The 14842-nt window shown below is 48.8% G+C and overlaps 1 protein-coding gene across 1 annotated transcript in view; it reads left to right on the forward strand.

The window, feature by feature from the left end:
- MICAL2 (microtubule associated monooxygenase, calponin and LIM domain containing 2) overlaps positions 1 to 14842 on the forward strand; it is a 117643-nt gene that overhangs the window by 63674 nt on the left and 39127 nt on the right. The window contains exons 25-26 of the mRNA XM_057418220.1: positions 9909 to 10012; positions 12294 to 12502. Coding sequence (XP_057274203.1) covers positions 9909 to 10012; positions 12294 to 12502 — 313 coding nt within the window. The remainder of the gene's footprint in view (positions 1 to 9908; positions 10013 to 12293; positions 12503 to 14842) is intronic.

Consider the following 14842-nt stretch of genomic DNA (forward strand, 5'->3'; position numbering starts at 1 on the left):
AAGGCAGCCTTACCTGCCTACATGTCTGGTAATGAAAATCAAACATGCTGAGATTCTGTAAAGGTAACCTGCCTTTATTATGATAATGCTAATGCTTGATAATGAAAAAGAACTTTGGAAAAAAGAACACAGACAAAACTTCTTAAAATTGCTTAAATTAAAACATCAGCCTTTCATTAGTTCTGCAAGAAGAGTAATTTCTATTCCTCTCGCTTTCATCTAGGTTGCTACAGCTATAAAATGCCATTGAAAGTGGTTTCTGTATGTATTCCGACCTCAAGCAAGGGCTGTGATCTGGGTTCTCCCACAATATTATGGCAATTAGTTACTATAATTGGCTTTAATTCACTTCTGGCTCACTCGTTCCTCCCATTCCAATCAAAACAATGAGTTCTGAAATGCACTGAATTCTGTGTTTTTGAAGGCATGACATGGTTGCAGATGATGCGATTTTTTTTTTTTGCATTAGAGATCATATCACTGAAGCAGAAGACAGTGTGTATTAATGCTTGATCCAGGTGTACATATTAGTCATGTAAATGCTTCCCCAAGTCTCTCCTTTTCTCCCTGAACTGTGTTAACATAAAAATAAGGGATTCTTTGATCTCATCTCTTCAGGTGGTGGGCTCCAAACCTGTTTGAAATGGATGCAATTTCTGATATGTTTTTATGAAATATGAAATTACAAAGGAATTTATATATTGCTATAATCTTGAATTTGCTCTTTCAGCATTTATTCTGCAGGCATTCATTCGCGTCTTTGTTTTAAGGTGTTTGATGCTTTGAGTCTATGTCTGAAGATACTATTTTGACAGACACTGATCACTCTGGAGACTGAAACAGTTGTCCCTGCACTCCGAATTCATCATTACTACATGCATTAATATACCAGACTAGCACAGATTGCTCTGATAAAATATATATTTACTCTAAAATTACAGACACTGTGTGTTACCACAGCAGGTTTTTTTTGAGAAGCAATTTTCGATAAAGATGCACCTTCACTTTGTCTAGTAGGCTTTCACTAAAGTGTTTTTTCCTTTATTAATTTTTGCTCAGTTTGTATTAGAATGTTAATGTGCACCATCCCGGATGCATTCGAAAGTCGTGTGCATTGGGCTCTGTCTTGCTTTGCCAGCTTCGCATTCATGTTTCATGCTTGAATTCAGAGGTGTCTGTTTAGCAAGTAAGTAATGGGTACTTTGAAAAAGTCTTTTGCTGCTGATGAACTTGTGTAGGTGCTGGTGTGGGCCCATGGGGGTATGGGAGAAGGTGGGCTCCTGGCGTGGGGACAGGAGGAGGGGCTCTTCAGGAGCCCATTGCAGGGCCATGGGTGGAGAAGGAGCAGCAGGAAAGCGTTTGTTGGGTGCTGGTGGTTGGAAGCCAGGCAGGTGATCAGGCCTCACTGCCACAGGGAGCAGTGTGCCACCCTATGGCTAACAGGAGAGCTCGTTGCCCTTATTCTTCACCATCTGTTAGCCACTATAACATGGAAATTACTCCTGTAGGACCATGAAGCAAGTATGAGGGAAAAGGAGAAACGTGGCAAGAGTTGACATCTGTGGAATGTCAGACATATCTTTTACAGGTGTCCTTTTTGAAGGACAAGAACCTGCCTGGTGCTTTTTCAGGTGTGATGAAAAGTCAAATTTTGGACAGGACATCAGTTTGGGAATGCTGCTAGAACTCCTACAGCTTCCTCAGATAGCGATCTGTGAAGTACCTTAGTGGGATGACTTCAGTTTCAAAATCTGACACAGGCAATGTTCCCATTGCAGCCTTATATGTTTTGACATTCCTGTTACAGGGCACAGCTGAAGCTATAACAGGTTTGAGCTCAGTTTTCGCTCCAGTGTGGGCTGGTAACCAGTGCATTGCATCAACACCAAGGTGTAACCAAGCTAAAGATGTCACAGTTACCCCATCCCCTCTCACAGTCCCATGTGGGCTGTGCTTCCCTGGAGAGTGCTTTGTGTTCTGTAGCTCATCCCTGAGCTCGCTGGGTTCATTTCAGCCTGCTTCCACAGCACAGGTATGAGGATGCCTTCCTTCTGCCCCACAGCTTTCTTAAAGCACTGCTGTGTTATAAGCAGGACTCATGAATATTTTTTTATTTATTACACAGTAAGAAGTCAGAGAGCAGCAAAGTGTGCTGGGTGTGCTGCAAATCAATCTGTGGCCCGCTGACTGAATGTCTTAACGTCGGGTTTCGATGCCAAATGGTGTTCATTTTCACCATCAGAGCTGCCTACATGTATGAGTAACTCCACTTTAAAACTGTTCACTCCTGTCGTTGCCTTAGTCAGCAGCTCCATACAAGGCCAGGCAGAGTCCACTCATCCTGTGAATGAGTTATAGGGTGACACAGTTTAATGGCAGGCCAAGAGCCTCAGGATTGTCAGCTGGGAAAGCAGGACACAAGCTAGGTTGGGGTCTTTATGGGGGTTGTGCTGGGCCAGCTGCACAGCAGGGGAAGTGAGCCCTGTGCTACCCCTGGGTGCCTGGGCACCCACCTCCTCTTGGTGAGAGCAGCACTTGGGATCACAGTGGTGCTTTTCGCCTGAGGACCTGAAAGCCCTCTGCCAGTCTCACACGGCTGGGGCAGCTTTGGGTAAGTACTGCTGCTTCCCAGCCAGGAGGGGGTCACAAGAACGCGAGGTGTCAGAGGTGCCAAAACGTCACATCCCAAGTGCGCGTTGTGACCCCGAGTTCCTGTAGGTTTCCTTTTTCCTCCCCGAACATGGCCTGCACTCAAGTGTGCAATGTAGGCACGGCTGTAAGAACTTGGTCACTTCTTTGTCTGCCTTTCCTGAGCCACAGAGCGGGTGCGAGCTGCCTGCCCTTGAGGCAGGGCAGTTATGGCAGGGTCCCCTTTCCCTGCCAGCAGCAGGTATGAACAATTTCTTATCCCCTCTAAGGGGCCAGCCAGGGGTTCTCCATCTGATCAGCCACCAGACCTTGTGTTTTCTGGGGGACCCCAAGCTGGATGTATCAGGGTGCCCTCAGGGGAGTTTTCTGGACCAGCCTCCCTGCAGAGTCTGTTCCTGACTACCAGTACACTGGGTGTGTTGTGTCCCAAGGCAGAAAAGTGGATGCCACTTTAAAATTTGTTGTTTCCTGGCTCTGTCTCTGGTTTTCATCTGCCTTCAGGGGTGTTCTCTGGGTTTCTATTAGCTTAAGTTTTCATACTTTGGTTAGCTCAACAAGGTTCACTCCCCCTTTCTGCTTGTGTGGGGCTCCCACTTGGTCTGATTCACCTTAGTCAAGAAATACTGCAGGAGCTCTCACTGTACCTTGCTTAACAATGAGTCCCCCTCTTGTGACTTAAAACCAGCTAAAGGGGAAGAGGAAGGACAAACGTGAACACTTGTGGCTGCTTATGGCATGGTGGTGCTGACTTGACAGGGAGGCCGCTGCAGCTGGTGGGGATTTTTCATTGGAGCATCTTTGACCATTTTTGTCCAAGACGGGCAGCAGCAGGCACAGAGCAGCCGCTCCTGAGCACTGCTGATAAATCACAGCTGCCTGAGCCAGCTGGTGTCCGAGGCGCTTGGCCCGGCCCTCCCATGGTGGGGGGGATGTTGTTGGCAGAGCTCAGGCTTTGTGACTCTGTGGGCAGTGCAGGGAAACCACTGACCCGGTCTGGCTGCCCCAGCGGGGGCCTGGCTCTGCCCAAACTTGGCTGTGTCCCGAGCCCTTGTCATCTCCTTGCCAGGTCACAGTAGTGTGATTTGCCTGATGCTGGTTTGGCAGTGACTCGGGAGCAGCAGCAGCTCATACAGAAAGTCAGGCTGCCTTGTCAACTGGGACCAGCCAGTGTGAATAGTATCTCCTGCTTACATCTGTTCATTGGCCCTGGTGTTACTGGTGGGGGCACTCAGATACTGGAGCCTTATTTATCAGCTCCTTATTAATGGTAATCATAGAAGATGCCAAGAGCCATCTGTGAAGCCCCAGGTGGGTGGACAGTAAGCTCCTTTGGAAAGGGCCTCTCCTTAGCCACATGTACAGTGGCACTCTGCTCCTAGGCAGGTTCCTGAAGGAGACTCTCACTGGACCCTGGTGTTTTCATCAGCTAAACAAGCCCATTGCAATTGCACTGCCAAACATAGCATAACATGGAAATAGGTTTCAGTGCTTCTCTGTGCCGCTGTGAAATGCCACAGTGTGTGTGAGACACCAGTGTGTAACTCAGCACCTTTCTCTCGTTAAATCGGGCTGGTGTGTTGGCAGAGCCTCAGGGACCAGGAAGACGGATGTGATGATGCATTTATCTGTTGTGTGGTAGCAGAGGGAGCTTGCCTGCTGGTAGGCTGCATTTTGCAGTTTGTTAGTCACGGAGGGGCAGTAAACAGCTCTGGGGGCTGAGCTTTCCAAAACCTGAGCTTCAGCTTTTTGGCTGAGCAATGTAGTGGAACTGGCATTGGCCCAGCCACACCGTGCAGAGCACAGCATCAGTCCTGGATTTGGGTCTGCACTACTCAGAGCTCCATGCACACCCTCCCTCAGCCTTTGGGATGTGATGTTGGGAGAGGTTTGATCTCTCCCAGGCAATGCCGATGGGCCCATTCAGCCATGCTGCTCCTGTTTATCTTGAGCAAAACCAGCACAGGTGCCTGATAACTGTGGGGGAGACCACATTTCCATGGGTATAAATTGCCCTAAAATCATTGTAGGAGAAAATGACTAACAAAGCTAATTGCAAGTTTTCAGGGCTTTAAGAACATTCACGTAGCTCATGTCTGTAATATGCAGCATGTTACAGACAGGAAAGACCTCTTCACTGCTATTCTTGGCTGTCAGCTTTGCCCTTGTACCTGAGGGAGGAAAGTGAACCAAGGTATTCACAGAAGCACTTGAGATCCCTGAGTCCCTGATCCCACATGCTGAGAGATTTCTCCATCCTTGTTTCTGGGCTTCTGGATGATTTGCTGCCATTCTCCCTCCTTGGCCATTCCTGCTGGGCATAGAGCCTTCGAAGGAAAGCAGTGCTGCTTGAAGGCCTTGTTAGATGCTGAAATGCATCCAGACCACTGAGGATGCTGATACAAAAAGTTATTTAAAGTGGGGAGAGGGGGGCAAGAATGCCTTTTAGGTTGTGGAGGATCATCACCAGGTGTTATTCTGCAAGTGTGTGAATTTTACAAGTCTGCCATTGAGAAAATCACAGCTGTGATGATCTTCCAATGAGCAGAACCACCATACTGAATTTGCATGCTTTTTGCTTGTAGGAAGCTGCCTTCAGCCCGTGTGCTTTCTGCAGGGCTCAGCTGGTCTCCAGAGAGACTGAAGGGAAAAGTCTCTTAAAAACTATTGCGGGGAGGCTGCTGCTGGACTTGTATATACAGGGACTTCCAAATACCATCATTATATTCCTACTTAAGGCTGCTACTTGGCAGAGCCATAAACAAACTACAGTTTGTTTCTCAGATTTGATAATCAGCTTGAAACAGGTCCCTGCCAAGGTACCAGCCCTGCCCGGCTCCTGCTCAGTGGCTGTGCTGAGATGGGAGCATCTTTGTACAGCCCGTCCGCCCCTGAAGTGGGGTGGAGGATTCTGGAGGTGTTGAGGCTCTGGATGCAGGCTGTCAGTCCAGGGTGCGACCTTGCTGCATTGTCCCAAAGGCCTGGATTACTTTGTTGCCTTCTCTCCTCCGTGGTACAAGCTTCACTGAGTGGTTCAGTCCACTCAGCTGCACTCTCTGCTGAGTCTGGTAGGTGAATTCCTGCAAGTCTAGCCAGAAGTCACGAGATGGCTCAAGACAGTCCCAGATGTTCTTGCTAATTTACCTTTAGTGACTAAAGCCCTGTATATACAAGCTGTGGTATTTGGATTATTGGTGCTAGGAAAAAATGAGGATTTGTGCTCCTTGACCATATCTGAGTATCTGCAGTAAGGCCCACCTCCAATTTTCGTCAACCATCCTGGCATTGCAGAGCTCTTTGAATGTCTTTGTCCCTCAGTGGCTGCATCTGTGACTCATTTGAGATTTGGCTCAAAAATTGCAGTCTCAAATGCAAGGCTGAGCTGGCACAACATTGACTTGAGAAAACTCAGCATGACACTTAATGGAGAATAAGCGTGTTTTACTGGAAAGAGGTTTGCATCTGCCTGTGGGGTCTGCAGGGGCTGTTTGGCCAAGCCTGTACACTGGAGTGTGTTTTGACCAGCCCTGATCTCCGAGTGAGTGCTGATCTGCATGCGAGCCCTGCAGATGAAGCTTTAGGAATACATCTCAGTTACCACATGGTTAGCTAAATCCTTACCCTGTAAGGAAAAAAGTTGTTTCTCTCCGTGTGTGAGGAGGATGAGGTGGGTTTGGAAACACAGACAAAGCAGAAATTGTTTATCCAAATTGTTTGTGGTGTTCAAGTGGGAGGGCCAGATGAATACAGGATTGTACTGTTGAAATCACTGGCTGTACTGCTGCTGTTTGAGTGACTGAAGGCAGCTAAGCTCCACTGCTCGCATAACAAAAAAACCCAAACAAAACCCACTCTTTGTTATCAGTGCCAGTCAGTCAGGGACTCTGATCAGGAGAGCTCTGACAGAGGAGAGACACTTGCACTGAAGAGATGGGCAGTAGAGCTTGTGTGTGGAGGTGCTGCTGCCAGTCTGGTACTGGAGTGGACAAACTCACTCCAGGCCTCAGCTGGGCAGGCAGTGTGTTCTCCAAAGGCCAGTTGCCGGCAGCATGCCATGGTGCAGCTTGCCCTTTGTCCACGTGTTCAGTGCCCTTGGGCTGGTGAGGGTGAGAACAGCCTCACCTCCCTCTATGCACACTGTGCCCAGCAACAAAGTGCAGCCCCTGGCCTGTGTGCTCCAGCCCAGGCTGACTCCTCTCTCGATTTGGGAGCAGTGTTTTTGTCGTGTGGCTTAGGCAGAGGAAGTGAGAGGCTGGTTTTGTGGTACCGCAGAGCTGTTCTTGTTGCTTTGATGAGCAGAGCCCCTCCAAGCCCTCACCTTGGGCCAGGTCCACCTGCTGTGGAGCCAGCAACATGTCCCTGGCCCCAGCAACTGCCCAGAGCCAGCCTGCAGCTGGGTGATGGCTGCTGAGGTCTGGAGCTGGGAGAGAAGGGAAGGGAGCACCCAGAGCCATGGTAGTAGGGACATCACCCTAAGAAGGGCTGCTGGGGAAAGGCAGCCAGGAGGTAGGGAGTCAGTTAGGGAAGGCACAGGGTGCTTGGCAGAGGAGAATCAGGAGACCAATGAGAAAGGTAATGGTGTGGCCAAAACAAAGCACTGTGGCAGCACTATGGATCAGGAAGGATCATCATATGCTCGGTCATACTTACTAGTTGAGGAAACATCAGCACCCAAAGAAGCTCCACAGGTCAGTTGTCAGGAGGTTTCACTTTAACTGGCCAGCAGTGTGCTGCAACATACTCGTGGCGTGTGCTGCCTGTCCCTGCAGCCGTATTCGCGTGACAGATTGCTGGCTGTGACCAAAGATTAACACCTTCCCATGTATGCCTTGTCCATGCCACCCCATGTAAAGGATGCGAACATTTTAGCAAAGGAGTAGTAGGGACTCCGACCCAAACTGTGCTACAGAGCAGGAGTACTCACTGCTGGAGGTCTTTGGCATTCTGAGACAGACAGTAGGAAATGTGAAGTGAGCACGATGGAAATCAAATAAGATCTTGCGCAAATGCTATTTTGAGTGACTGTTTCCTGAGGACTGGGCTCGCCTCTGATAATGTCTGGTGCTGCCACACGGAGGTCAGTGGCACAGCACCAGTTTGCATCGGCAGGAAATGGGGCTGTGCCCTTTTCTGTCCTACACACTGGATGTCTCTCCAGCTTTTCCATTGTGTGTGTTTATCTTACAAAATTCAATTCTTCTGACTCAGTCTCTTAGCTTCTATTAGAAAAATCTCCTGTCCTGGGCAGGAACCCTGATGCGGAATGAGAGTGCTGGCTGGCCACAGAGCTGCCTGCAGCACCACAGGCTGCCTCAGGGATCCAGCCTTAGGGGTCCACTCTTGTGCCACTTCCCCTTCAGGAGTAGCAGTTTGGCCATTTTTGTGTCTTCTGATGAGGAAATGGATAATGTGGTAAGTACAGCCAGGCACAGGCTTATGAAAGGCTCAAGCAGGAGCTTACATGAGAATTGCCACCTTGGATTTAGCAGCTGAATGGCCACCTCAGTACTTCTGCCAGAGCTTGAGTTTCCCCAGAGAGCATGTGGCTGCTGTATGTGCCCAGAAGTGCCAAACAACTTGCGCTTACCCCCCAGCACAGCTCAGCCTCCAGCCAGGACCCATCTGCACCTCCACGAGGGCTGGTTTACCAGCAGCTCAGTGCATGACCAGTTAATTGCAATGGTCACTAGAGGTACCAGTCTGAGGTGTTCAACCGTCAGTCTGCAGTGTGATGGGAATCAGGGCGCTGAGGTTTAGAGCCTGGTTTCCACCCTGGAGTCAGATTGCCAAAAAATCGGTATGCTCCTGCTCAGCCTCACTGTGCTGATGTCTCACGGAGGCCCTGACTGCTGGTGCTGTGAGGCTGTCCAGGATTCAAGAGGGAGCTGCAAAGCTCCCAGCTGAAATGGGAAGGTAAAAGGGCTGCTGCTTATTTAGCCTAGCCATCTGTTCAGGAGCATAAATGTATGCCTCACTTTTGTGTAAGTACTCAGCCTTTGGGTTCCTCGTCTAAATCATGTTTCTCCTTTTGATACTCCGTTAAAATAGATGGCAGCAATGGCTAGTGGTGGAGTCGCATCTGATGGCTGATCAGATTTATTTGCATTGCTGTGGAGAGGCAGGTAATAATTCCCAGGGGCACTCCAGGCCTGCAGAGCCTCCAGGCTTTTGTTTGAAATGGCCATGCTCTTCTTCCGCAGTGTTTACACAAAGCCAGCAGCAGCTTGTCCCTGCTCTCTCTATTTGGTCTGTACCCCTCTTGTTCTTGGGGCTTGGAATCTCTGTCTTGCAGGAGCCTAAAGTGCTCTTCTGAGCTGTGTTTCGCCATGCAGTGCATGCCTGTGGGACTGGGGTTCAGTCTGGTGCTGCAGGAAGGGCTGCTTTCAGGAGAGACCAGTCAAGTTGTGTAACGTCATCAGAGCCTACAAAACCCCGACACTTGGGTGTCTGGGACACCTTTGCTCTTTGTTTGAGCCTGTTACCCAAGGTGCAGCCCTGCAATGAGAAGCAGCAGCATTAAATTTAATCTTTTTAAATGTCCTGTGGAGTGTGTAACCCCATGTATGAGTGCACATCCCACACACTGAAACACCCAGGCACCCCAGTCTCTGCTTCTATGGAGTTGAGTGCAACATAGTTTATTCAACTTCATATATCACAGTACAAATATTGATTAAATATGTTAGTGAGGAGTGGGGTTGCTTTCTAATCCTAGAGTGGCTTGGGCTAGAAAGGGACCTGTAAAGATCTGTTCCAACCCACCTGCCATGGGCAGGGATCTGCTGGATTGAAGTGGGTGCTGGTGCCGGTTGCTGATCTTAAACCTGATTGATATTGCTGTGAATGCAAGCTTATCTTGCTCAGGGAGGACTCGGCTGTCTAATAGATTCCTGACGGGGGCAGCTTCTAGGTGCTGAATTCAATTGATACCAGAATATAAAAAAATGAAAGAAAGAGAGGGGAAAAAAAAAGGAGCACAGAAATGTAAATATGTAACTCTTCAGAGAGGTGATGGTGCCATCCATCACCTCATCTAGTGTCCTGGAAGACATCCTGAGGGCCCTTCACTGGCTCTAACTATTACATCTATCATGATTGAAAACTGGATGTGTAATGGGCTATTGCAGAGGGATTTGGCTGGAAATCTGTTCACATTCAGGAACCATGCTGGGAATCGTTTTAGGTAGTCTGTCTGTGGGTTTCAATGCTCTCCAGCTGTGTGTCTGTTAGTCATAAACATGTTTTCTCCTCTTTCCTGCTAGCGAGGTGAGGAAGGAGTACGTACTGAGCATGCAGCAAATGGCGGAACTGACTTTCTTTAACAGCCACTTGCAGCAACCTTGGGCAGTGCTTATTGCCAGCATGGGTACAAAGTTTATAGACAAAGCTGGCAAACTTTTGTTCAGCTTTGCTTGCTCTGATTTTCATATAAAATGCAGCTTTTTCTAAGGAGAAAGACAAGTTGAAGGACTTGGGTTTTACAAATTGGCTCAAGATACCCCTTTCTGCTTTGCTTCTGGAGAGTAGAAATGGCACGTTGTGGTCCAGCCCAGCTCTGGGGGAAGAAAGGGGCTGTTCCTAGGAGGGTTTCCCATGCTGCCAGGCTTGCTGTGCACTGCTGTGGGCAGCTTTGGGGTGGGTGGTCTGGCTGGGACAAAGTAGAAGTCAAACACAAGTCAGAGAGGGATGAGTTTTCTCCATCTCCCAAAGGAAATGAAATATCTGTGGTCAAGAAACACGTGGCTGCTGTGGTGCTAGTGAGCTGGATGTAGAGCCTGAGCACATGTTTTCACATGGGAGCATCTTGCTCTGAAGAAGCAGCAAGCCACTCCTCCATCCTCCTTGGCTTCTTGTACATGGAAGTATTTAAGAAAACACCACAAAACCACACAAAACTCTTGTGAGAGGTGGAGTTGTGAGGAGTTTTCAAGCCAAGAAAATACACTGACTTCTCTGAAGGGTGAAAAAACAGAGATCCCTTCTGCCCTTCGGAAAGTGTGTAGGTCTGTGTCACTTGGGAAAGACCGAATCGGTAAAACTATAAAAAAAAAAAGGACTCAAAGCCATGTTAGTCAGTCTGTGAGCACAAATAAGAGAGCTTCACCAAGCCAGCATAAGAGCTGTACCTGTAAAGCAGTCATCCCTGCCACCAGCAGCTGGGCTTTCCTCTGTGGTGCTTGTTTTCAGACACAGAGAGGGGATGGACAATAACTGGGAGTGGTGCAGAAGCTCGGGACACCAGTTTTCTTTTTCTGGGGGAGGCCAGGAGCTACATGAATCATGCAAAATAAAGGCACAGCTCTGCTGTTGCAACCTTGTTTCAGAGCTCTATAGGAATGGTACCAGAGAGGGGACAGTGACAGATGGACCAAGTGATCTGAGATGGGGTTAGAGCTTGGTGTGGTGTGGGTTGTGCAGCTGCAGTACCTGCAGGTGGGAAATTGCTGCTCTGTAGGGTCCCATGGGCTCGTACTCTGTCTTCTGTGGTGTATATAATCCTCCTGATGGTCTGGGATTTGCCTGTAGCATTGCTGTTCCCTGTGGGTTTGTTTTCTGCATTCAACCATGCATACATTTGATGTTTGAGTTAAAAGCCTTTGTGAGGTAAAGGATGGGGGAGGGAAATACACTCCTGCAATAAATGGAGGAACTCAAAGTTAAAGAGGAGTTTAATTGATGTTTACTAGATAGGTTTCTCTAATAAATGAGAAAGTAAGCCTTGTCCCAGGTCCGGGTTGGGTTTTCTTCCACCTATACAGTGGTAAATTAGAAGCAGCAGTGTTGAATTAAATCCGGCAAAAGCACCACGCATGGGAGGTAAACTGAGCAAAGCCACTCTCTGGGAGCTTGTCATTTGTCCCTTCTGCACCAAGGCCCAGGGGAACTTGTGCAGCTGTATGTTTGTATTTGCCTGGGCAGGAGGTTGTGGATAGGTGAGGTTGCTCCAAAACTAAGGATTTCACAGGGAGGGATGATCTGTCTGTGGCTCTGTTTGTATTACCTGAGGTGAGCAAAGGAAACTTGTCTTTATTCTTCATTCCTCCTGCCTGAATGTGAAGTTCGGGGATGGTGCTGTTTAGCTGCTGTGATGATGCTTCTTCTCCCAAATCAGTGTCTGATTGTGCTGTACACACTCAAAAATAAGAGCCTGTTTTTACTTTCTTGCTCCTGCTGTCCTAAATTGACCTAAACTTCCAATGAAAGGCTGAAGCCTTAGCCCCCCAGGCAAGATTGGTCCATGTGCTTCCTGCCACACATAAATGTGAATCAGGGACCTGAAAAGGGACCATAAATCCCTACTTGTGTGGCTGGCACATGTTGTACTGCTGCCACCAGGCATCCAGCCTGGTGACTGTCCCATGGAGCAGAGCGAGGATTCATAGCTGCAAAAGCTGAGGCTGCCCCTGAAGTCTGCTTCTCTCTGCATCTGAGCTGATGAACCCCAGCAGGGCTGTACTGGGTTGAAGGGATGTTCTTGCTGTGCCAGGCTGTCAGTGCACACACCTTGCCTGTGCCTGTGGGAACAGACAGGGCCTCACACAGAAACCACCAGTGATGGCCAAGGACCACTTGAACATGGGGGCGAGGTTCCTCCCATGGACTCTGTCCTCTCCTAATACCTTGCTGTCACCTTTGTGCTTTCCCAGATCACTGCCTGCCCACAGCTGATGAGCCCACTTCCCCAAAGAAGGCAAAGAGCATCTCTGAGTGCCGTGACTTGGAAAGCTGGTTCTCACCTCCTTCCCCTGAGTGGGCCACCGTGAGGGTCATCCCCGAGGAGGAGATGACGGAGCACAACCTTCTCGCTATCCGAGTCATGGTCACCAGTGACACAAGCAGGTACTTTAAAATACAAGTAAGCCTATAAAATAACCTGTAAGAGCTGCTTGGTTTTCTCTGGAACACTAAGGAAAAATATAGCAAAATACAGTACAGAATGTATGTACAACTCGGGGGGGGGGGAGGGAGGGAGGAAGGAAGGAAAAGACAAACCTCTCAGAATAACAACTGTTCTTTACCGCAGCCATAAATCCCCAAGACACATGAGTCACTCTGCAACAAATCTTCAAACATTTGCATCCCACACAGGGGCCTGAATCAGAGGGAAAAACATTGTCCTGATCAGCCCGGGTTCAGCTCTTTGTGCACTGAAATACGTCGGATCAGGGATTAGGGCAGCGGGTGTGCCTATGGCAAAAGGTGCATCCTGTTGTGTGGCTGCCTCCCACCTCAGGCATCATCCTGCAGCTCCACACCACAGGCCTCTCCCAGCTCCTGCCCACCCCTAAGAAATCTGAAATTTGATGACCCCTGGGGAGCTGTCAGAGGAAGCCCGATTTCTGTGTGCAAATTAGAATGTATTGGCTTTCTGGGCAGGATGCTGTAGGAGTTCATTCCGTCTAAGGATTAGATGGATATCTAGGGACTAAAGCAGTTCTCCTTGCTGAGAACTAAAATAGAAGAGGGAGAGCAGGGTGGGGGAAAGGCAAAAAACAAATCAGGGTGAACCCAAAGCCAACTGTTGCAAACACTAAGCTATTGCTCTGTAAGGATGCTCATTCAAATTCTTGATGTCCTTTAAACACCTATCTGTGATGCTGTGTGTGGTTTGTGGAGAGTCACACTTTCAGAAATGCAACTTTCTATTCCCTACAGTGGTTTTAAATGGCTTTTGTGCTCTGCTGCCTGGGTCTGGAGAAGGAGGAACCTCTCCAGAATTCCTCTCCCACAGGACACAGGGTTTCCTACCTGCTTGACAGACCCTCTGCAGAGCTTGTGCTTGTATCCCTCACCAATACCCTCTGGCTTGTGGTGTCCGCTCCGCCCAGGCAGCAGTGAGAGTCAGCTAATCCCTCTGATCTGAGGGATCAGCTCCCTTCACTTTCATAGCCCTTGTGGCCAGGTAGCAGGGCCCCTGGTTTCCTGCCAGGGGTGACACCACAGCTATCACCCCTGAGGTCAGCCCCCCACTGCTGTGGTGCTCTCCAGAGGCCAGCCCCTGCTGAAAAATGGAGCACGAGAGAAATAGTGACAAATAGCACTGCTGAGCTGGCTGTGGGGCACTTAGTGGGATGGGGAAAACCACCAGCTCAGTGACGTGGTTCTGCAGCTCAGGCTTAAGGTACTTGTGGATAATGACCACCTAGCAAGCAGAGATCGGAGGAGAAGCTGTAGCTCGCACTATAGCACTTACCTCCTTGCCAGCCAAGGAAAATAAACATTTTGCTCTTTAAAACAGAAATATATCAATCAATGTTAATGGCAGGTCTTTTTCTTTTGTGTGGCGCTCTGCCCAATCTCAGTGTGGTATCTCTCCATCCACACAGGATCTCAACTATCAAAGACTTCATATATTCGTATTTTTAACTATATCTCTCTCTATGCTCGACACAGCTTGAAAGACATCTTAAAAGTGCATGTTAGTGCTGAAACTTAAGGCCATGCTGATTCAGCCTACTGAGAGAGCAACGCACCTGGAGCTGTGCTCCCATCCTTGCCTCCCAGCACTGCTCGTTTGAACTGGGCAAAGCCAGGATGGTGGGCGCTACCCATCTGGCATTTACCCTGGCTTTATACAGACTGCAGCCTTTTCTTTAACTCTTATTTCTCCTGTCTCCTGGGCTGTGCCTTGGGCTGTTACAGTCAATCTTTACTTTCTACAAGGTCGTGCTGTATAAACACCAAACAGCTTTCTCCTGCCATGCCAGCAGGACTACTCATGGCATAAGCTCTTCTTTTTTAAGGTAGAGCTATTAGTAGTCATGATAAATATATGAATTAGGTTAGCAGTATTGTTTGCATTAGAAACATGCAGAGTGGGATGGTGGGATGTGACTGGGAACATGGTCACATCAGAAGGCCTCAAAGTGCCTGTTGCCAAGGTGAGCAGCTCCAGTGAGGCCACGAGGCAAACAGCTCCCAGGAGCCTGTTCCTGCCGGAGCAGTGTCACGAGGCAGCTGCGGAGGTACTGGCACCACCACTGCTTGCCAGGTGATGTGTGCTCAGCTGCCACCAGAGAGGGGAGCTGAGCACCCACATGGGCAATGAGGCCAGGTTCAGCAATAACTGTATTTAATTTGAGGGTGAAGCCCACCTCACAGTCAGAGCAAGCTGCTCTGATCGATCAGGACTTGGCCTCCAGTGAGTTCTTTCTCTATGGTATACCTCCGATTTCCAAAAAATCTAAGGGGGGAA

This window comes from Pezoporus wallicus, unplaced genomic scaffold, assembly GCF_028554395.1.
Source record: "Pezoporus wallicus isolate ANWC-B61680 ecotype Strahan unplaced genomic scaffold, APGP_CSIRO_Pwel_v1 contig_2025, whole genome shotgun sequence".
Classification (NCBI taxonomy): Eukaryota; Metazoa; Chordata; class Aves; order Psittaciformes; family Psittacidae; genus Pezoporus; species Pezoporus wallicus.